The sequence below is a fragment of the Euprymna scolopes genome, chromosome 7 (genome assembly GCF_053919585.1).
Source record: "Euprymna scolopes isolate OS-2025 chromosome 7, ASM5391958v1, whole genome shotgun sequence".
Taxonomy (NCBI): Eukaryota; Metazoa; Mollusca; class Cephalopoda; order Sepiida; family Sepiolidae; genus Euprymna; species Euprymna scolopes.
In genome coordinates, this window is record NC_136488.1 from 25,872,530 (window position 1) to 25,889,777 (window position 17,248).

At 31.3% G+C, this 17,248-nt stretch overlaps 1 protein-coding gene across 4 annotated transcripts in view; it reads right to left on the reverse strand.

Annotated features, from left to right (window-relative positions):
• Positions 1-3,471: 3,471 nt before the first annotated feature.
• Positions 3,472-17,248, reverse strand: part of LOC145279663 (gamma-1-syntrophin-like) — a 686,561-nt gene continuing 672,784 nt past the window's right edge. For all 4 annotated transcript variants that reach the window (XM_080130906.1, XM_080130908.1, XM_080130909.1 and 1 more), the window contains 6 exons: positions 15,311-15,427; positions 14,284-14,355; positions 13,506-13,658; positions 10,907-10,999; positions 9,050-9,160; positions 3,472-3,758 (listed from right to left, as the gene is read on the reverse strand). In XM_080130906.1, the coding sequence (XP_079987032.1) occupies positions 3,657-3,758; positions 9,050-9,160; positions 10,907-10,999; positions 13,506-13,658; positions 14,284-14,355; positions 15,311-15,427 (648 nt within the window). In that variant the 3' untranslated portion in view covers positions 3,472-3,656. The remainder of the gene's footprint in view (positions 3,759-9,049; positions 9,161-10,906; positions 11,000-13,505; positions 13,659-14,283; positions 14,356-15,310; positions 15,428-17,248) is intronic.

Below are 17,248 nucleotides of genomic sequence, written 5' to 3' on the forward strand. Positions count from 1 at the left end.
ACTCAAAACAATTATTAATATTATGAAGCTCTACATGCATCGAGCACTGTTAAAAGAAATATTTGATAATCCATATTTTGTGTTAAAAGATAATTATTACAATATTTGTAAGCATGATACATCTCAGACAAGGCTATGGTTTGCCCAGACAATAGACAACTACCACTTATATAGAACTTAACACACACACACACACACACACACACACACACAGGAGTAGTTCCAAAAGTAAAGCCTCCTATTTTTTCTTTTAATTCAAAATGTTAAAGTGCTACAAAGATGTAAGTGGTACCATTAAAACGAGTAACCTTATTTTTTAAATTTATTTTTCTACATAGTCATCATCAATCTTAATGCACTTTTGCCAAGAATTCAATAATTCATCTCTAGTCATGAATGCATGAGTTCAATCATCATAAAAATGTCATTTGCAATCCCCCCCCCCTGATTCTTTTGGGCAGAATAAAAAATAGGAGGCATTACTTATATATATACACACATTCTGTTCTTACTCATTTATCCTTCTGTTGGCTCTGTCTCTTTCTACCAGACGTTGCAGGCTTATTCCTGTGATTTTATGTTTTTTTTTCCAATGTATTGTCTTATATAATTTTTTTCGTCTTCAACAATTAAACAGGGTTATCTTAATTTATTTTATTTTTTAATGTCATGTGACTGCTCTCCAGACTATAACTTTTGTGAACTTTGATAAAAGCAACATCGCCTGGTGATGTTTTTAGTTAGTATGTTTCAGTCAACTAGTTATAACTAACAAATGTGTAGCGATACCTAAATGTTTATGTCAAAATAAATGGAATGTGTGTGTGCGTGTATACACATACACACACACACAGTGTCTAAAAATATGTGTGTGTGTTTTACAGAAGATCAAAACAACATTGGTACCGTCGGTTTTAAATCAAAACCAAAAGGACCAATATTTGGTAACCTATGTTGGACTGTCGGAAATTGCCATTTCAAAGGAAACAGATATAAACAGAGACTGAAGAGAGTCAGACATAGACAATCAAATATTGGTCCCCTTTGACGGTACCGATGTTGTTCTGATTTTCTGTAACATGAATAGTTTATTGAAATTTTCTTAATAATCCAACTCTCTGCTGAGGTTCCCTCTCATTAACTTTGCACACACACACACACACGTGCTTATTCAATTATATTTCACCTTTTATTTATATCAATCCTTTAATTTATGAAGCTTGATATAACTATAGAGCATATAGAAATAAATGACAAAAGTCTATATTCCAAATTTCAAGATGTTGTTCATCTTCCCATTTATTTCTTTTAAGCATGTTGAAATGTTCAATTCAATTTATATATATATATATGCACACATAGATAATGCACTTTCTAGCTTCCATTTCGATGTGAAAGCTTATTTGAAAGAAAACATACAAAATCGATCGTCGTAAGAAAAGGGCACATTGCCATCAAGATGACTAGATTTTCTGCCATTAAATTTCTTTCGGTGAACAAACAAACAATTACAGAAAACATGAGAATACCAACTAAGCTGATGCACTCATTCTGAAACTACTCCAAGACGACTTATTATTAAAAGTTGATTTGTTTTGGGAATTTTCCTGTTAGAATATTTAGATATTTCTTTTTCTTCTATCAAGAAAAATCTGTATGGTGTATGTACTTGTGATTAAATGAAAATATCATATTCCGAAAGTTACATAAATTGATCAAGTATTTTTATTTTTATAAAAAAAATTTAAAAAATCATTTTTAATTGATTAATGAGAATTCATAGGCATTACAATATAATTCTCGCAAGTTTGAATTATTGTTGAGTTATTTATCTCCCTTTGTTTGTTTTTTGCTTTTGTTTATTGAGATTGTTTTCAAAACGGCAGACAAGACAGCCGCTCTTTGGTTACTCATAAAATTTAATTTTCTTATTTAAAAATAAAACTACTTGATAAATATGTGACTTTTTGGAATATGATATTTTTGTTTCATCATGGGTACATACATTTTACACATTTTTCTTTTAATTTTGTTTTTCTTTTTAATATGGGTGGATTCTGGACAATAACCCAAGTTTTCATTTAGCCATTCTATTTTCTACTGCATTAAACAACTGAAGTGCTACAATGATTCAATTTAAAAATAATTAGTTACTTATGAGAATCGATATATATATATATATATATATATATATATAAATAATTTTTTTTTTATGTACCTATATAAAATTTTATGTAAATATTTTCAGTATTGCAATAGCCTGAGAAATCTGTGCAGCTTAAATGCCATATATATTTTGAAAACTTATATATGTTAATTGCGACTCCTGTTGCTAGACAACTTAACTTGAATACAACATCACTTAAACTCAAGTTGGACATCACTGGATTCCGATGAATTTCATGCATTATTTAATAAACAAAAAATGTTTATTTTCTTCTTTTAAAAAATAAAGTTGTGTCATTTAATCACTACAAATCTAGATGAATATGGTAAATGCTTTATGCGCCATCAGACATGATGTTTTGTTTTTTTTTAGTTTTTTTTAGAGAGATGTCTCATGAAAATCGGGATTATTTGTTCCCTCAAAAGTAAATTTCCTGCAAGTTTGTTTTTTTTTTTTTGTAATATGTAATTCCAGATATTCAACAGCCATTGTTTCTTTCTGAAATCAATTTTTTGTGATGAATGCATTTTTTTTTTTTTTTTAATGTTTGCTAATAATTCTGTGATAAAAGTGACTAGAATACGATCATGGCACTGCCCTATCTCTTGTATTTTTAATTTTTTTTTGGTGTTTGTGCAGTATACCGGGGTTTTCAAAGAAATACATTTCAGATAAGAACACTATCACATACTTGCATGTCATGTTGAAATTAATATAGAAAATGTGCGAGATCTATTTTTTGGAAAAAAAAAAAAATCATAGAGACTAGTGGTCAGATATTTTTTCAACGGTAGATTTCAAGGAAAGCAAGGGAGATAAGTCGGTTTGTCACACAATTGGTCACACAAGTCTTCCATATTAAAACATATGGTAAAACTCGATTATTTGGTAAATTCTATTTTTACTTATCTTTCTATTGAATCATTTTTTGTTATTTTTAGAATTTATACTAATTTCGAGATGCCATGTAAGTACATAATTGTGTTTTTACCTGAAATGCATTTGTTTAAAAACTTTATATACTGACCAAGCGCTTTCTAAAAAATATTTTTTGCCATCTTTAGATATGGTTGAATTTCACAACCAAAATTGGTAAAAAAAAAAAAAAAAAAAAAAAAAAAAATGCATTTTAAAAAAAATAAAAAAAAATGAAAAATGTTTCACAAAAAACACGGTTCCTGTTTTTTTTTTTTGTTTTTTTTCTCTGAAAACAAGTTTTGATTATAATTTCTACAAAAATATAGAGGAACACAAGTATTTTCTTGATTCTGGTGATGATTAGTTAAAGCATCTTTCTTTCCTTCTTCTTCTTCGGACCATGATCATATTTCCACAAATCTGTAGGGCACAGACGAATCTCTGTCAATGGGGAAAAAGTCTGCCGCTAATGCGAGAGAGATAATCGATTGCACTAGGAGTTCGCTGCTCCTGCTGTCGACGTTGACGGGGTAGCCATTTCAGAAAATTGTGATTCTTCTTTCGGATAGGGTCAGAAGTTTTGCAAAAATGCTGGATCAACTGAAGCAAGTTTCGCCGACAGGAAAGCATGAATACAAAATAAAAGTGTCTGAAGACTGGTGCATTCAATTTCCTGTAAAAAGAGAAAGGGGACATAAATAAAGAGTCGACAATTATTTAGCAGAGATATTTAAAAGTTAAAATCCCTAACAAGCATTTATTAGCATTACAGATGACCAGTATTTTTTTTTTCTCTGCTTCTTCTGAAAAGTAGCCCAGTCTCATAAAATTAAACCCACAGTGACAACAGTTGTAGACATGCAGAATACAAAATTTCAATAAGTGGCTCGATACTTGTTTACATTGGTAATCTTTTAAACCTACGCATTTCAGGTGAAACCATTATTATGTACTTACATGTCATGACGAAATTAGTATAAATTCCAAAAATTACGAAAATAATTTGGTAGATGATGTGCCACAGGCTATAATTACATTCCTAGATAAGTATTTAAAGGTGGCAGACCATTAATTTAAACCAAGGGTTATCTCCCTTGTTTACCATACTGAATTGTTTGAACAACTCATCCACATTAAAACATACAATAAAACTCAATAATTCGATAAATTTTATTTTTACATGTAATTATTTTCTACTAGATAATTTTATGTAATTTTTAAAAATTTGTACTAATTCCGCCACGACATGTAAGTACACAATAATGTTTTCACCTGAAATGTGTTCGTTTAAAAGATCTTTAATGTGGACAAGCACTAGTGGCTCGAATACAAACTTTGGTGGTTGTCTAGAATTCCCTTAGTGCAAACAAAACTTCAGAAAAATCTTTATGATGCATGTACCCATGACAATAAAAAGATCATATTCCAAAAATCACATAAATTGATCACATAGTTTTATTCTTATAAAGAAAATCATTTTTAATCGATTAATGGGAACTTGTGGGCATTACAAGGCTGATCTCACAAGTTTGAATTATTGTGGAGTTGTGGCACAATGAAGAAGCTCCCTTTTGGGAGAATTGGGATTTCTACGTTAATAAACCTTATATCTAACTTGTGCTTGTGGGAAGGCAAGAAAGAAATGCGTTATTGTCGAGAAAAACATGACAACTTATCAAGGCCGATAGGCCACTCAAGGATAAGAGTTAAAGAGTGTAGAGTAGTCAAAAGGACAATATAGTAATCGATAGTAATGGAAGTTCAGTAAATTTGTTAACTTAAGTGGAACGGCTCATCAGAAACTTGTTCACGTTGGACTTGAAGACAACCATATTATAGACAGCTGGAAAGCAGGAAAAAAATTCCACAGGCGTGCAGTTCTAAGAAAGAAGCTTTGATCATGGAATCTATGTTTAGGTTTAGGCACAGATAAAGAGTGGGGAGAATTATTGATAGTGTTTTCAGCTAGTCGAGTGTTTCATGTGAAAGTTTGGCGAGGGGGGACCATAGATTGAAGCTCAGTCGAACACTTTCCATGAAAATAACGATAAAGCAGAGACAAACTCGCAACATCTCTTCTGTGAGATAGAGGTTGCAGGGAAGAGAAAAGGACATCTCCCACCAGGCCACAAAGTCTATTTTGAACCTTATTAAGGCAGGACAAGTCTTTTCTAGCAGCTCCTGCCCATATGTGGCAATAGTATTCCATCTTTGGACGTATCTGGCTCTTATATAGATAGAGAATTGCATCAGCAGTGAGATATCTACTGGATCGATAGAAGGATCCCACCATTTTTCCAGCGGCCTTGGCAACAGATTTGATGTACGTATTCCATTTAAGATCAGGAGTAAAGGTCAATTCAACCAAGTCAACACGATCTGAGACCCTAGAATTCAAAAGGTCAAACCCAAAAGAACTTGTCATCGAGGCCTACAAAAACTAAACTATGTCCAAAAGTTATGTATGACTGTCTCTCTTTCTCTCATTCTCTCACCTTATTGAAAGAGAGCAGAATTGAACTATAATTGTATTGTTTTTAAACAGTCGAAGCTTGGATCTTGTGCATGACGGACGCACATAGTAGTTTGCCTGCACACATCGGGTCTCAACAGGTCTTAACTAAATATGCTCCTCCAGTGTTACATAAGAGAATTATATTTTTATAAAAATGCCTTTCTTCCCTATTTATACAAGCATTCTATCTGCAGCAACAGCATTCATTTCAGGAAAGCGATCCTTGCCATTTACTGCCGATGATAGAAACGCTACCTGTAACGACGCAAAGAAGACTCAAGAAGAGACCCATGCCAGCCAGTTTTAGTTGATGCGATATCGACCCATTGATGTTTCTATCATCCATGTCCCTACCACTTGATATCATTTATTTCCCAGTGGAACCGGTTGTCCTTCCCAGGACATTCCTCAACCACGTAACTCTCCTTGGGTAAACGATGATGGTCATAGAGTTATCTGCTCTTGTTTCTTGAAGATAGTGACACGAAACCATTGCTTTTACTCATAAATTTTGATTTTCTTTTTTAAAAATAAAGCTACTTGATTAATTTACCTGATTTTTGGAATATGACATTTTCGTTCCATCAGACACATACATCATCCAGATGTTTATTTATTTATTTATTTTTTAATATATATATATATGGGGGAATTCTAGACAAAATCACAAACTTCCATAAATGCATAAGATAGAAAAACAGAAAAAAAGAAAGAGCCTCCCCCCCCCCCAAAAAAAAATAAAGGAAAAAACTGAAGAGGACTAAGCTATCAAATTGGCATTACCTATTTATTCTGATTAGACTAGGCTAAGTTTTTGAAGAGCTGAAGATACATAGAAAATTAATTTATAGCTAAATATAAAAACAAAATCTGTAAGCAAAGACAGACGAATAAACAAAAAAAAACGAACAGAAACTAGATGGATAATTGTGTGAAACTTGACAGGAATTGAAAGACAATGTATTGTGCTTTTATTAAGATCAGAGTGCAGTAACTGTGTCAACAACCAAGATTCGACCTTCATCAGAGGCCATTCTTAATACAACTATCACAAATGAAGGTTTTCTCACCACAACTGCACATTATCATGTTTTTCAATTTTATTTTATTCATACTTTTATGGATATTTTTCAACAAAACAATACTAAACAAAAAAAAAAAGGCGATTACATAATATTGAACAAGTGAAAATCGCATTCCACATAAAAACTATTTGATATACTTACATGTTATGCAAATAATCGAGTAGAAGTTTAATTAAAAATAAAAAGAAATTTTCATATTTTACCGATTCACCATTCATTATTAAATGTTAAATGACAGACTGACTTATTTCCCCTTGTTTTGCAGGATTTCTGCACATCAGCAAAATATGATAAAACAAATTTTCATTTTTAATTAAAATTCTACAGGATAATTTTTCATAATTCTTTAGTGTAGATACCTATTTTTGCTTGATATATAAGTATATCAACGAGTTTTCCTTTTAATTTAGTTGGAACTGAAATTTTCATTTGTCTACAATACAATATAAATACTAAACAAACAAAAAATTAAAAAAAAAACATACTTAAACTTGCAAAGTCAAACAAAAACACCAATAGAAAAAAGGAAAAGCAAACGTTTTAAATATTTAAAGAATTTGCTTAATGTTTCAAGTTGATTTTAATAAAAGCACAATACTATCCTCTCACTATTCGTGAGGACGATGTTCTTTACCTCCCTCCCCATCTGCAATTTCATTATTAATACAGTTTACAGTTAAGAATTAAAACACTGAACTTTTTTTTTAATCTGGTCACTGTCTGGTGTGTATATCCTCCAAGCTAATTAATGTTTGTAATTTTTTTCGGCTTTAAATTCTTCAAACCTTATTTGGCAAATGAAATCCTCCAGATTTAAGATAAAAGAAAAAAACACTAGCTGCTAGATCTAAAATTTATCTGCTAAATTCAAAACAAAATCTCCAGATTTAGCAGGAAAACCGCTAAAATGGCAACACTGCTTACTGAGCATTCGTTTTTATGACATTATGATGATAACCCAATATACTGTCATACAATACAATAGGACTGAAAACCTAACGTGTGAATGTGTGGTTCCGTGAATGGGGAACCATGAAGGTGTACTTTATACTCTTTAATAAATAAATAAAATATGTTAAAATATTTAATAAAATACTTTTTTTTATTCTTAAATAATTTAACACACTAAAATCTTTTATTTGTTAAAAAATGTTCAGATAATTATATGCATTATTTTTCTTTGTTGAGCCATCCCTATAAATAATCAAATTCTATCCAATTTACACTATTAACGATTATTACACTGTCACCTTCATTTACCCTTATCCTCAAGTGACCTTTGGGCCTTAATAAATGCTGACTCACGAGTAAAAAAAAAACAACACTAAAATTCGCATCAAGTATTACTCTACTACTAAAAATACAAGGAGAGGGAGGGGGAGTGGCTTTTGTTTTTACTTTGCAGAACAATGTTAAGTTATGCAAAGGTTTAGAGGACAAAAAAAAAATGTTTTAATGTATGATGCATTTGTGTAAGGAAACCAATATTCAGACAGCCTGATCTGGTAGCACCAGGATTTGGTTTGGAAGTTCCGCTTCTACATTTGGGAGTGTGCCACTGACAAAGTATGAAATCCACTTTGCAATCTAGTGGAGAATGATCTCTTCTGTTTTCTACAGCCACTTACTTATAGCAGAGACATTGAAGAATATTGTAGGAGTCATCTACCTCAAGTTTTAATAAAAATTAAAAACTAAAATGACTTCATTGTATCCCTACATCAAGTAGATACTACAAATGTACGGATGAATTTTTTTATTTATGCAGCTCACATGATAGTAAACTAAAACATCCTATCCTGCCTTAACAGAGTACAAAATAGACTTCGTGGTTTAGTAGGGGATGCCCTTTTCTCTTTCCTACAACCTCTCTCCCACAGAAGAGACGTTGCGAGCCTGTCTTTGTTTTATCATTATTTCCATGGCAGGTGCTCGTCTGAGCCCCAATCTCTAGTCCCCCCTCGCAAATCTTTTACAAAAAACACCCGTCTAGCTGAAACCACTGTCAAAAATTTTCCCCACTCTTTATCTGTGCCTAAATCAAAACATAGATTCCATGAACAAAGCTTCTTTCTTAGAACTGCATGCCTGTGGAACTCTGTTCCGTCTGCTTGCTTCCCACCTGACTACAACCTGGATGTCTTCAAGTCCAACGTAAACAAATTCCTGATGAACCGCCCCCTTAAGTAGACATTTTTATTAAACCCTCACACTAAGGTACTGTACATGCAATAACCCTTATCCCTGAGTGGTTTCTGGGCCTTGATAAGTGGTGATCACCTTGTAAAAAAAAAATAAAAAAACAAAAAAACTTCTCGATTTTGAATGAATGAAATGTGAAATGTCCATATTTTCTTTGCTTACCCTTGTTTCAATCAATTTTGTGGAATCATTTTGGAAAAGTAATTTCAGTTTGGATTTGCCATCATCCGATGATCCTTTCAATTGGGAAAATCGGTAGGTCCACATGTAATTCTGGAATGGAAGAACAATAAAATTGTAGAATTTCTCAAATTATATGATACATAATCTTTAGTAATCACGTGTACATAATATCTGGTCTAACTAATGACTATTGGTAGTGAATAACTAATCATGAATGATTAGAATAATCTGAATCTGAAATAATGGAACATAGCTAAGTTTAAAAGCACAAATAAAAGATAAGTTCTTACTACTATCAACCTCCTTAAATCTCTCTAGAGCCTAGTGTAGTGGAACAAGATGAGAGGATTGTATGTTAATTGATAACCTTTGTAATTATGAATTAAATTAAAAAAAAAAACATACCTTTCTTGCTTCAAATAAAATTCATATGGGAAGTCATATCAACGGTTGACAAAAAGAAATAAATCAATTAACAACGTAACATGTTTTTAGCCTTACACACAGAGACGCAGAGAGACAAATCTGTTTATTTACATGATTATACATGAAAAGAAAAGGTACATGTTATATACTCGTTTTTATAAACAGTCAAAGGGAAGGTACCTCCAAGTTACTTAAAACCTTAAATAAAGAGAAGCAACTCCATTACATAAACCTTACATCACTGAAAAATAAGCAGAAATCTGGAGCCGTCAAAAAGGAGATAACTCTTACAACTTTCACAGTATTGTAACATGATTGCAGTTAAAATCCATCTCACATTGATAATTCCAACAAGGATAAATAAGATTTAGAAACAACGGTCACTACATTTTGATTACAATTATTATTTTATTATGTAAATAGTGAAAAGAGAAGAAAAGAAGGGATATATATGTGTATGAAGTGGCGAAAGCTTGTACGTGAAAGTTGTGATGCTCTAGAGAAAAGAAAGCAAACACACAGCAATCTGAAATGAGAGCTTCACAAAGGTTTAATTGATGGTCTTAACCATGAGACACAGAGCTGGAAATGCAACACTTGTGAATGAGTGCTTTTGTCAAAAGCTGGCTACATCAACCACATTAAGTCGCACAAAACTCCTGTTCAGGTAAACTTTGCACCTATTAGTCCGAACCAAATGATCTGTGTAACATGCAGCAAAGTTTGCAAGTCTCCTGCTGGTCTGAGAAGACATGTGACATTGACATGTGAAGACATTATTCATAGGAAAACCCTTCAACCTCCAGAGGAAGTCAACTCAATGGAAATTGCTCAATTTGTATGGCATATCTGCAGCGGGAGTGCAGAGTCATCTGAGATGGCATGGACGACAAGATTGAGAGAACTCAATGTGACGGCGATCATCTGGAAAGATGCAGCAATCATCATCATATATATTTTAAAATAAATATTAGCAATTACTTTTTTTATTTACAAACACTAGTGTTTCGTGCTTACACAACCATCAGTGTAAGAAGTGATAATTATTGCTAGTTGAGTATGTATATAAGTGACCTTTGTCTGTGTGAGCGTGTGGAATGGTCTCTACTAACCACTCTGCCAATTTCTCATTTACAGACTTGAAACTTTATATATAGGAGATTCAGACGTGTGGAACAAATTCAATAACTGCTTAGTGGTCAAGATTGGAACTTGGCAGGTGTAAGACGACTTAAAATGCTCCTCTATGCATGCACAAATATGCATTTATAAATGAAACTGTTAAGTTTTGATATCCATCTGTCCTTAGGTCATATGGTAGCAAATACCACTGGAGAGCTAAATGTTTTAGTTTCGATTATAAGAGAGATGATCAAGATGCAGAAATTTGATTGGCTATTTGCTACTCACCCGAGTCTCACTGTCATACAATGAAAAACCAACATGAATGTCAAGGGTCAATCCAGACAGGCGACTTCTCCAATTACAGCCAAATGTTTTACTCTGAAAAATAAAATATTTGCAACAATAAATATATTTGATAAGCTAGAGTTTATCAAACTATCTTGGATCACAATGCCTTGAATTTATAAAATCGTTTTGATGCTTTGATTACAAAAAAAAATAGTTTTGATTTTAGAAAGATAATTACAAAACTATTTAGTGAACATTTATATAATAATTGAGTATCTTTGTCTGTGAGTCAGATTCCAAAACTAGTTGACAAAACTGCATCAAATCCTCTGTGTGTGTGTGTGTGTATATATATATATAAACAAGAAAAATTGATAATGAAAATAAAAATTGAATAAATTACAGTATCTACTAATCCATCAAAAGTTCAAACAAGCAAAATCCATAATGCATGGATTTTCGAAGATAGACTCTTTTCATCAGAGGATAAAGACTACTAAAAAAATGTATCATTGATTCGCATAAATTTGAAAGCATATAAAAAGCATTTTCAATAGAATAAAATGAAAGAGTCAAAATAAAAAATATCAAATAATTAACCAATAAATTAAGTTGTACTCTGTAAGATTCAAGAACAAAAATCTAGAACTCAAAGTGTGAATGGATTATATTTAAATTCAAAAAATCAGTTGAATTCCATAAAAAATAATCAATGAAGTTGTACATGTCAGTGTTCAAACAGAAGAAACTGCAATCCAAGGTGTGAATGGAATATAATAGAGTTCAAAAAGTCAATTAAATTAAAAAATATAAAACAATCAAGTTATACACTGCCAGGCTCAAAATAAATACTTTATAATCCAATGTGTAAATGGAGTGAATCCCAAAAATATAAACATAATATTTAACTTTGTAATTTTAATTATATAAAAGTAGGTGGACAGTAAAGACAATTACATTAATGAAAGTTAAATGCTATTTATCAACGCAAGAGCTCAGACTGTTTCCCTTCTTGATTTACACAGCTTTGAGGTCTGCCTTTTACGCAGGACCTGCAAACTGTCATGCCAGATTGAGTGAACTGGAGAAGTCGTGTAGATTTGGTGGTGAAGCATCTTGAAGTACGACGGAAATGATGATGAGATTTTATGCTTTTTTTTTTTTTTTTTTTTTTACACAGGCATCACCACATTATCAAGGCCAAAAGGCCACTCGAGGATAAGGGTTAAAGAGTGTACAGTAGAAATTGGACAATATAGTAATCATTAGTAATGAAAATGCTTCAAACATTTTCTGCTTCTGGCTCATCCTCTGTGTGTGTGCATATATATATATATATATATATATATATATATATGTATGTATGTATGTATGTATGTATGTATGTATGTATGTATGCCAAATGGTATTTTTATACAGATTTTTCTTTATTTTTATTTTTTAATACGGGGGAATTCATATGTAATACATTTATGTTGGCATTCTGTAGATGTTCAGCATAAACATAGATGCTGCGATTTCCAATATATATATATATATATATATATATATATATATATATATATATATACAGCTAGATATTATTGAATGGCTAGATATGTAACCATTATTAGTTATGGTCACTAAACATACTATGTGTTTAAATTCCAAGCTGACTTAAACAAAACCCATATATCATGTATCGGTGATTGACAGTAATCCTCCAACATCATTCTGTGTTTTCTCTTCTGCCTTCATTCACTTATTTTCTCTGCTTCAAACCTTCAAATTTTTAAACACTTCTTTCCATCTCATACTCCCATACTTTGTTAGTGTATTGGATGCTGATTCCTTGATTTATCCCCAAATAAAATTCATTTCCTCTGGAAAATTTGCTTTGCAAAAGAATTTTTTTTCTTTGCTAATACATCACCTCATCATCTTGTCCAACGTTACATGTGCGTTAGAGTTAAACTTCATAAAAATATATGTCACCCCTCCCATGTTAGCAAGTAAAAAAAAAAAAAGGAAAAAAATCTAACAAAGAAGAGTAAATAAATTTATCAACAGAACAAAGGTATATGAAGTTGTTTACTAAGGCACACAAAAGAAAGCTGAACAGTGATTTGAGACAAAAAGACCGGACAATAAAGGTCAATCTATTTAAAGTTAGTTAATGCCAATTTTAAGAATAGCAATCACTTTTGTGACAGTTTATGACAGTTAGGCACAGTTTACAGACAATCTTGAGTTTGCGACAGTTGCAGACAGTGTCCAGTTTTGGACAGTTAGTGGCTCAGAAGTTCTCCGAGAGAGATTGAAGATATTGGAGTTGAAGCCAGGTGAGAATAAATACAGTCAAGAAGAAAATTGCTGGAGATTGGTGCGACCAGACATTTAGCGACGAATAATGTTTGAGGTTCCCCTTTCTATGCTACATAACAGTATCACACGCACACACACACACAAAGCTTAACTTGAAACTTCAACTAATACTAATTTACATCAAGTACTCGTCTAGTGTTGTTTTATTATAATGCAATCAGTAAGACAATCATCGCGTAACATATTGACACACAAAGAACGCAAAATACAGACTTGTTTTTATTGTTCTTACCTTAAGCACGTTGACAGCATGATGATTGGTCCGATACCAAGCTTTCTCTAACTGAAGAACATCTGAACGACTCTCAAGACTAAGGTAAATGCTTCCACCTGTTCCTGTCTGGATGGTGAAGCAATGTTGACGCTCATCAGTTAATTCAGTGTCCTAACAAAACAAACAAAATTTAAAAAATATTTGTAAAAAACGTTTTTAATAGAAAAAAAAATGTTGACGAAAAGAAAGAACGAAAAAATAGCAACTTCTTGGTACTTGTCCAGAATTTCCCCTATCTTTAAAACCGAGAATAAACAATCTATATGATATACCCATGACAAAACAAAAATATATTCCCAAAATTACATAGATTGATCAAGTAGTTTTATTTTTAGATAAGAAAATAAAATTTTATGAGCATCTTGCTTGCCATTATGAAAAAAAAAAAAAAAGGGTGGGGAAGTAACTCGACAATAATTCATACTTACTGGATTTATATTGTTATGCCTACGAATTCCCATTTATTATTATAACATAAGTTATTAACTTAAAAATAATTTTCTTTATAAAAATAAAATTACTTGGTCAATTTATGATTTTTAGAAAATGGTGTTTTTATACAAATTTTTCTTTATTTTTATTTTTTAATATGAGGGAATTCTGGATAAGATCCAACATTTTTATTGTTTGCCAAAAATAATAATATATATTTTTTTTAAATTAACAAAATTTGATTGCATTAAGATACCAGTATCTTCTAATTTTGCCATAATAAGAATTTGTGAAGACAATTTACCTTTAAAATCCTAAACATAGATTCAAAAACTTTAGACACCCGTTCACAATTATTCCAGTCTCTCAAATCCGCCTGGAAAAAAAAAAAACAACTTTCATTTTTGATAAAATAAGATTAAAAGAAATAAATTTAAAATAAATAAATAGATTGAAACCAAAACCTAAAGACAATGAGTCAAACACAATAACCATTAAACCAGCTTGCCACAATCTTTAAAAAATGTTTTCAAACCTCATGACAAATCGATAAAAATCCAATGATCCCCCCCCCCAGCCCCCAATACCAATTTTTCAATTTTGACTCCTTAGCAGCCCCTTTTTCCGGATGAAAACCGATTAAAAAGTTTTTCACTTGGCTGAATACCCTATATACCAAATTTCAAATCTGTAAATCAAAAATCTTTGGAGTATATAGCAAACTAAATTCATCCGAACCCGTTCTTTAAAAATTTAACAGATAAACATTTTCTAATTTTGCTGTTTAATCAATATAGTAATCTAAATAATAAAAAAATCACAATTTTAGATGCATGGAGCATGACGTCAGGAAACATCATCTGCGAGGGGGGGCGCATTTGACATTAAACTTATTGAAACAGATAAAAATGGAACAAATTGATTTTATAGAATAAATTTAGAATTTGCACTTTTGTTGCTTAATCACAAAAAATTATAGAAAAATAGTAAAAGCAATTATAAAAATCTTTAAAAATGTCAGAGGTATCATTTAATTCTACAAAAAAAAATTAATTAAAAGAAAAAATGAATCTATAATAATATTAAATCTGTGAGTGTGTATGTAGGTTATTTGGAAAATTAGACTAAATATCTTTATTCAATTCTAAGCCATTGTCAGCCATTTATAATAATAAAAGAAAGAACAAAAAAAAAAGAAAAGGTACAAATAGAAGGAAAAAGAAAAGAAAAATAAAGAAAAAAGAAAAGAAAAAAGAAAGAAAAGAAAAAGAAAAAAAAGGAAAGAGAAAATAAAGAAAAAAGAACAAAAAAGAAAGAAAAAAGGTACTTACAGGTGGAGTATCAAATAAGTAAATTTCGCTTCCTTTTAAAGCCAAAAATTTTGGTCTCCATGCCTGCCATTGTCGATTCACTTGTATTTTTTCAAAACACCAGCAGACATGGCAAATCTGGTAAAAAAAAAAAGATAAAAAACAATTTTATTTACAAATAATTTATTTATTACCCATTTCAATGATTATTTCCTTATTTAATAAAAAAGAAAATGTTGCTTTTAATTAACATTTTTAAAAGTAAATCCTATAAATTATCAAAGAATTAAAAAGAATAAAAAAAAATGCCATACTAACAAACACTTTTGCTACTTTGTGTCCTTAACATCATGTCACAATCAACAAGATCAGACATTTTTATTCATTTTTAACTGAAATATTTTATACTTCGATTTTAAAAACTGAATTAAAAATCAATTTTTATTCCCAATTGAACAACAACAAACGCTTATCACCTCCTAAACTGTTGGCCACAATTGCGCCATAATTGCTATGAAGCATCACTGGAGTGATGAATGTGTCACAAAAAAATAAAATGATATCATTACTATCTATATACGACTTATAATAAATATTTAGAACTCTGAAAAGTATTAGACAGAATGTCACTAAAGTTAGCATGAAGAGCTTTTAGAATGTTGAGCGTTCCATAAAAGTGGTAAAAATGAATATACTACGACTACTACTACTAACAAAAAATACCGAAAACATCAAAACTATTTGTTAGAATTTTAAACAATAATAACCCTCAACCTTTCCAAACACCCTATGAACAGATTTTTAGCAAATATGTCAAGAAAACTAGCTATATACTTAGTAATTTTCCAGAGTTAAATCTAAAATGTAGGATTGAGACAGACTAGGACAATGATTATTAGATAAAAAAAAAAAAAAGCTAGTGTAACTTTAGTCTATTTTATTGTTACTTGTTATGAAGCAATCTATCTATATATCTATAAAAGTGAATGCGTCTGTGTATCTGTGTGTCTGTGTGTGTACATTTCCCTATGCAATAACTCTGTCAATTTTAAGTCTACAGACTCGAAATTTGATATACAGGGTACTGAGATTTGGGAAAATCTTTGGGATTGGTTTTCAGACAGAAATTTAGCTGTTAAGGGGTCAAATTTCAACGATTTGACCTTTGAAAACTCTACCAAACTCCAACAATTTTGGGTCTAAACACTTGAAATTTTAGATATAGGTTCTTGGACATGGATCTAACTAAATAACTGGATTTGAGCCCAAAACAATAAATGTTAAGGGGTCATAATAGGGGCCAAAGTTAAAAAAAAAGTCTCTACCAAATTACTCAGACAATTTCTGGTCTAAACATTTGAAATTTGATATAAAGAGTAGTCAGAGATAGGACAAGCTTTTTAATCAGTTTGGATCACAAATTTTTAGTTACCAATATATAAATGTATGTATGTATATATGTATGTTTGCATGTCTGCCTAAAACTTTTGACAGAGGCGACGGATTTTACCAAGATCAGTATCATTTTAAAGTCCGACCTTTTAGATGACAAATATCGAAAAATTGGCTAAAAACATTAATATCTTCACCTTCAACTGGGAACTTTTCTAAAGTAGGGGGTCGTTTTTTTCACCGATATTTTTGAAAGTCATCCTCTCCTTTCCATTATCTAGCCTTATTTTTTTAAAATGTCACTTCCGGTTTGGCGGTGGTCGTAACAGCATAGACGTCAGGTTTTTTCCCTGTTCTTTTCCTCCTTTGTGGTACAGGTTCGAGCCTACCTTTCTACTACCACTTTTTTTTTTTTTTTTTTAACTTAACAGACACATCCAAACACCCAGGCAACGCCGGGCTGAAATGCTAGTATTTCCATAAAAGAAAACGAGACATCACATTGTTAAAATCTTTAAATTCATTAGATTATGGCCATCTGTATAATGGAAAAACGTTATTGTTTTT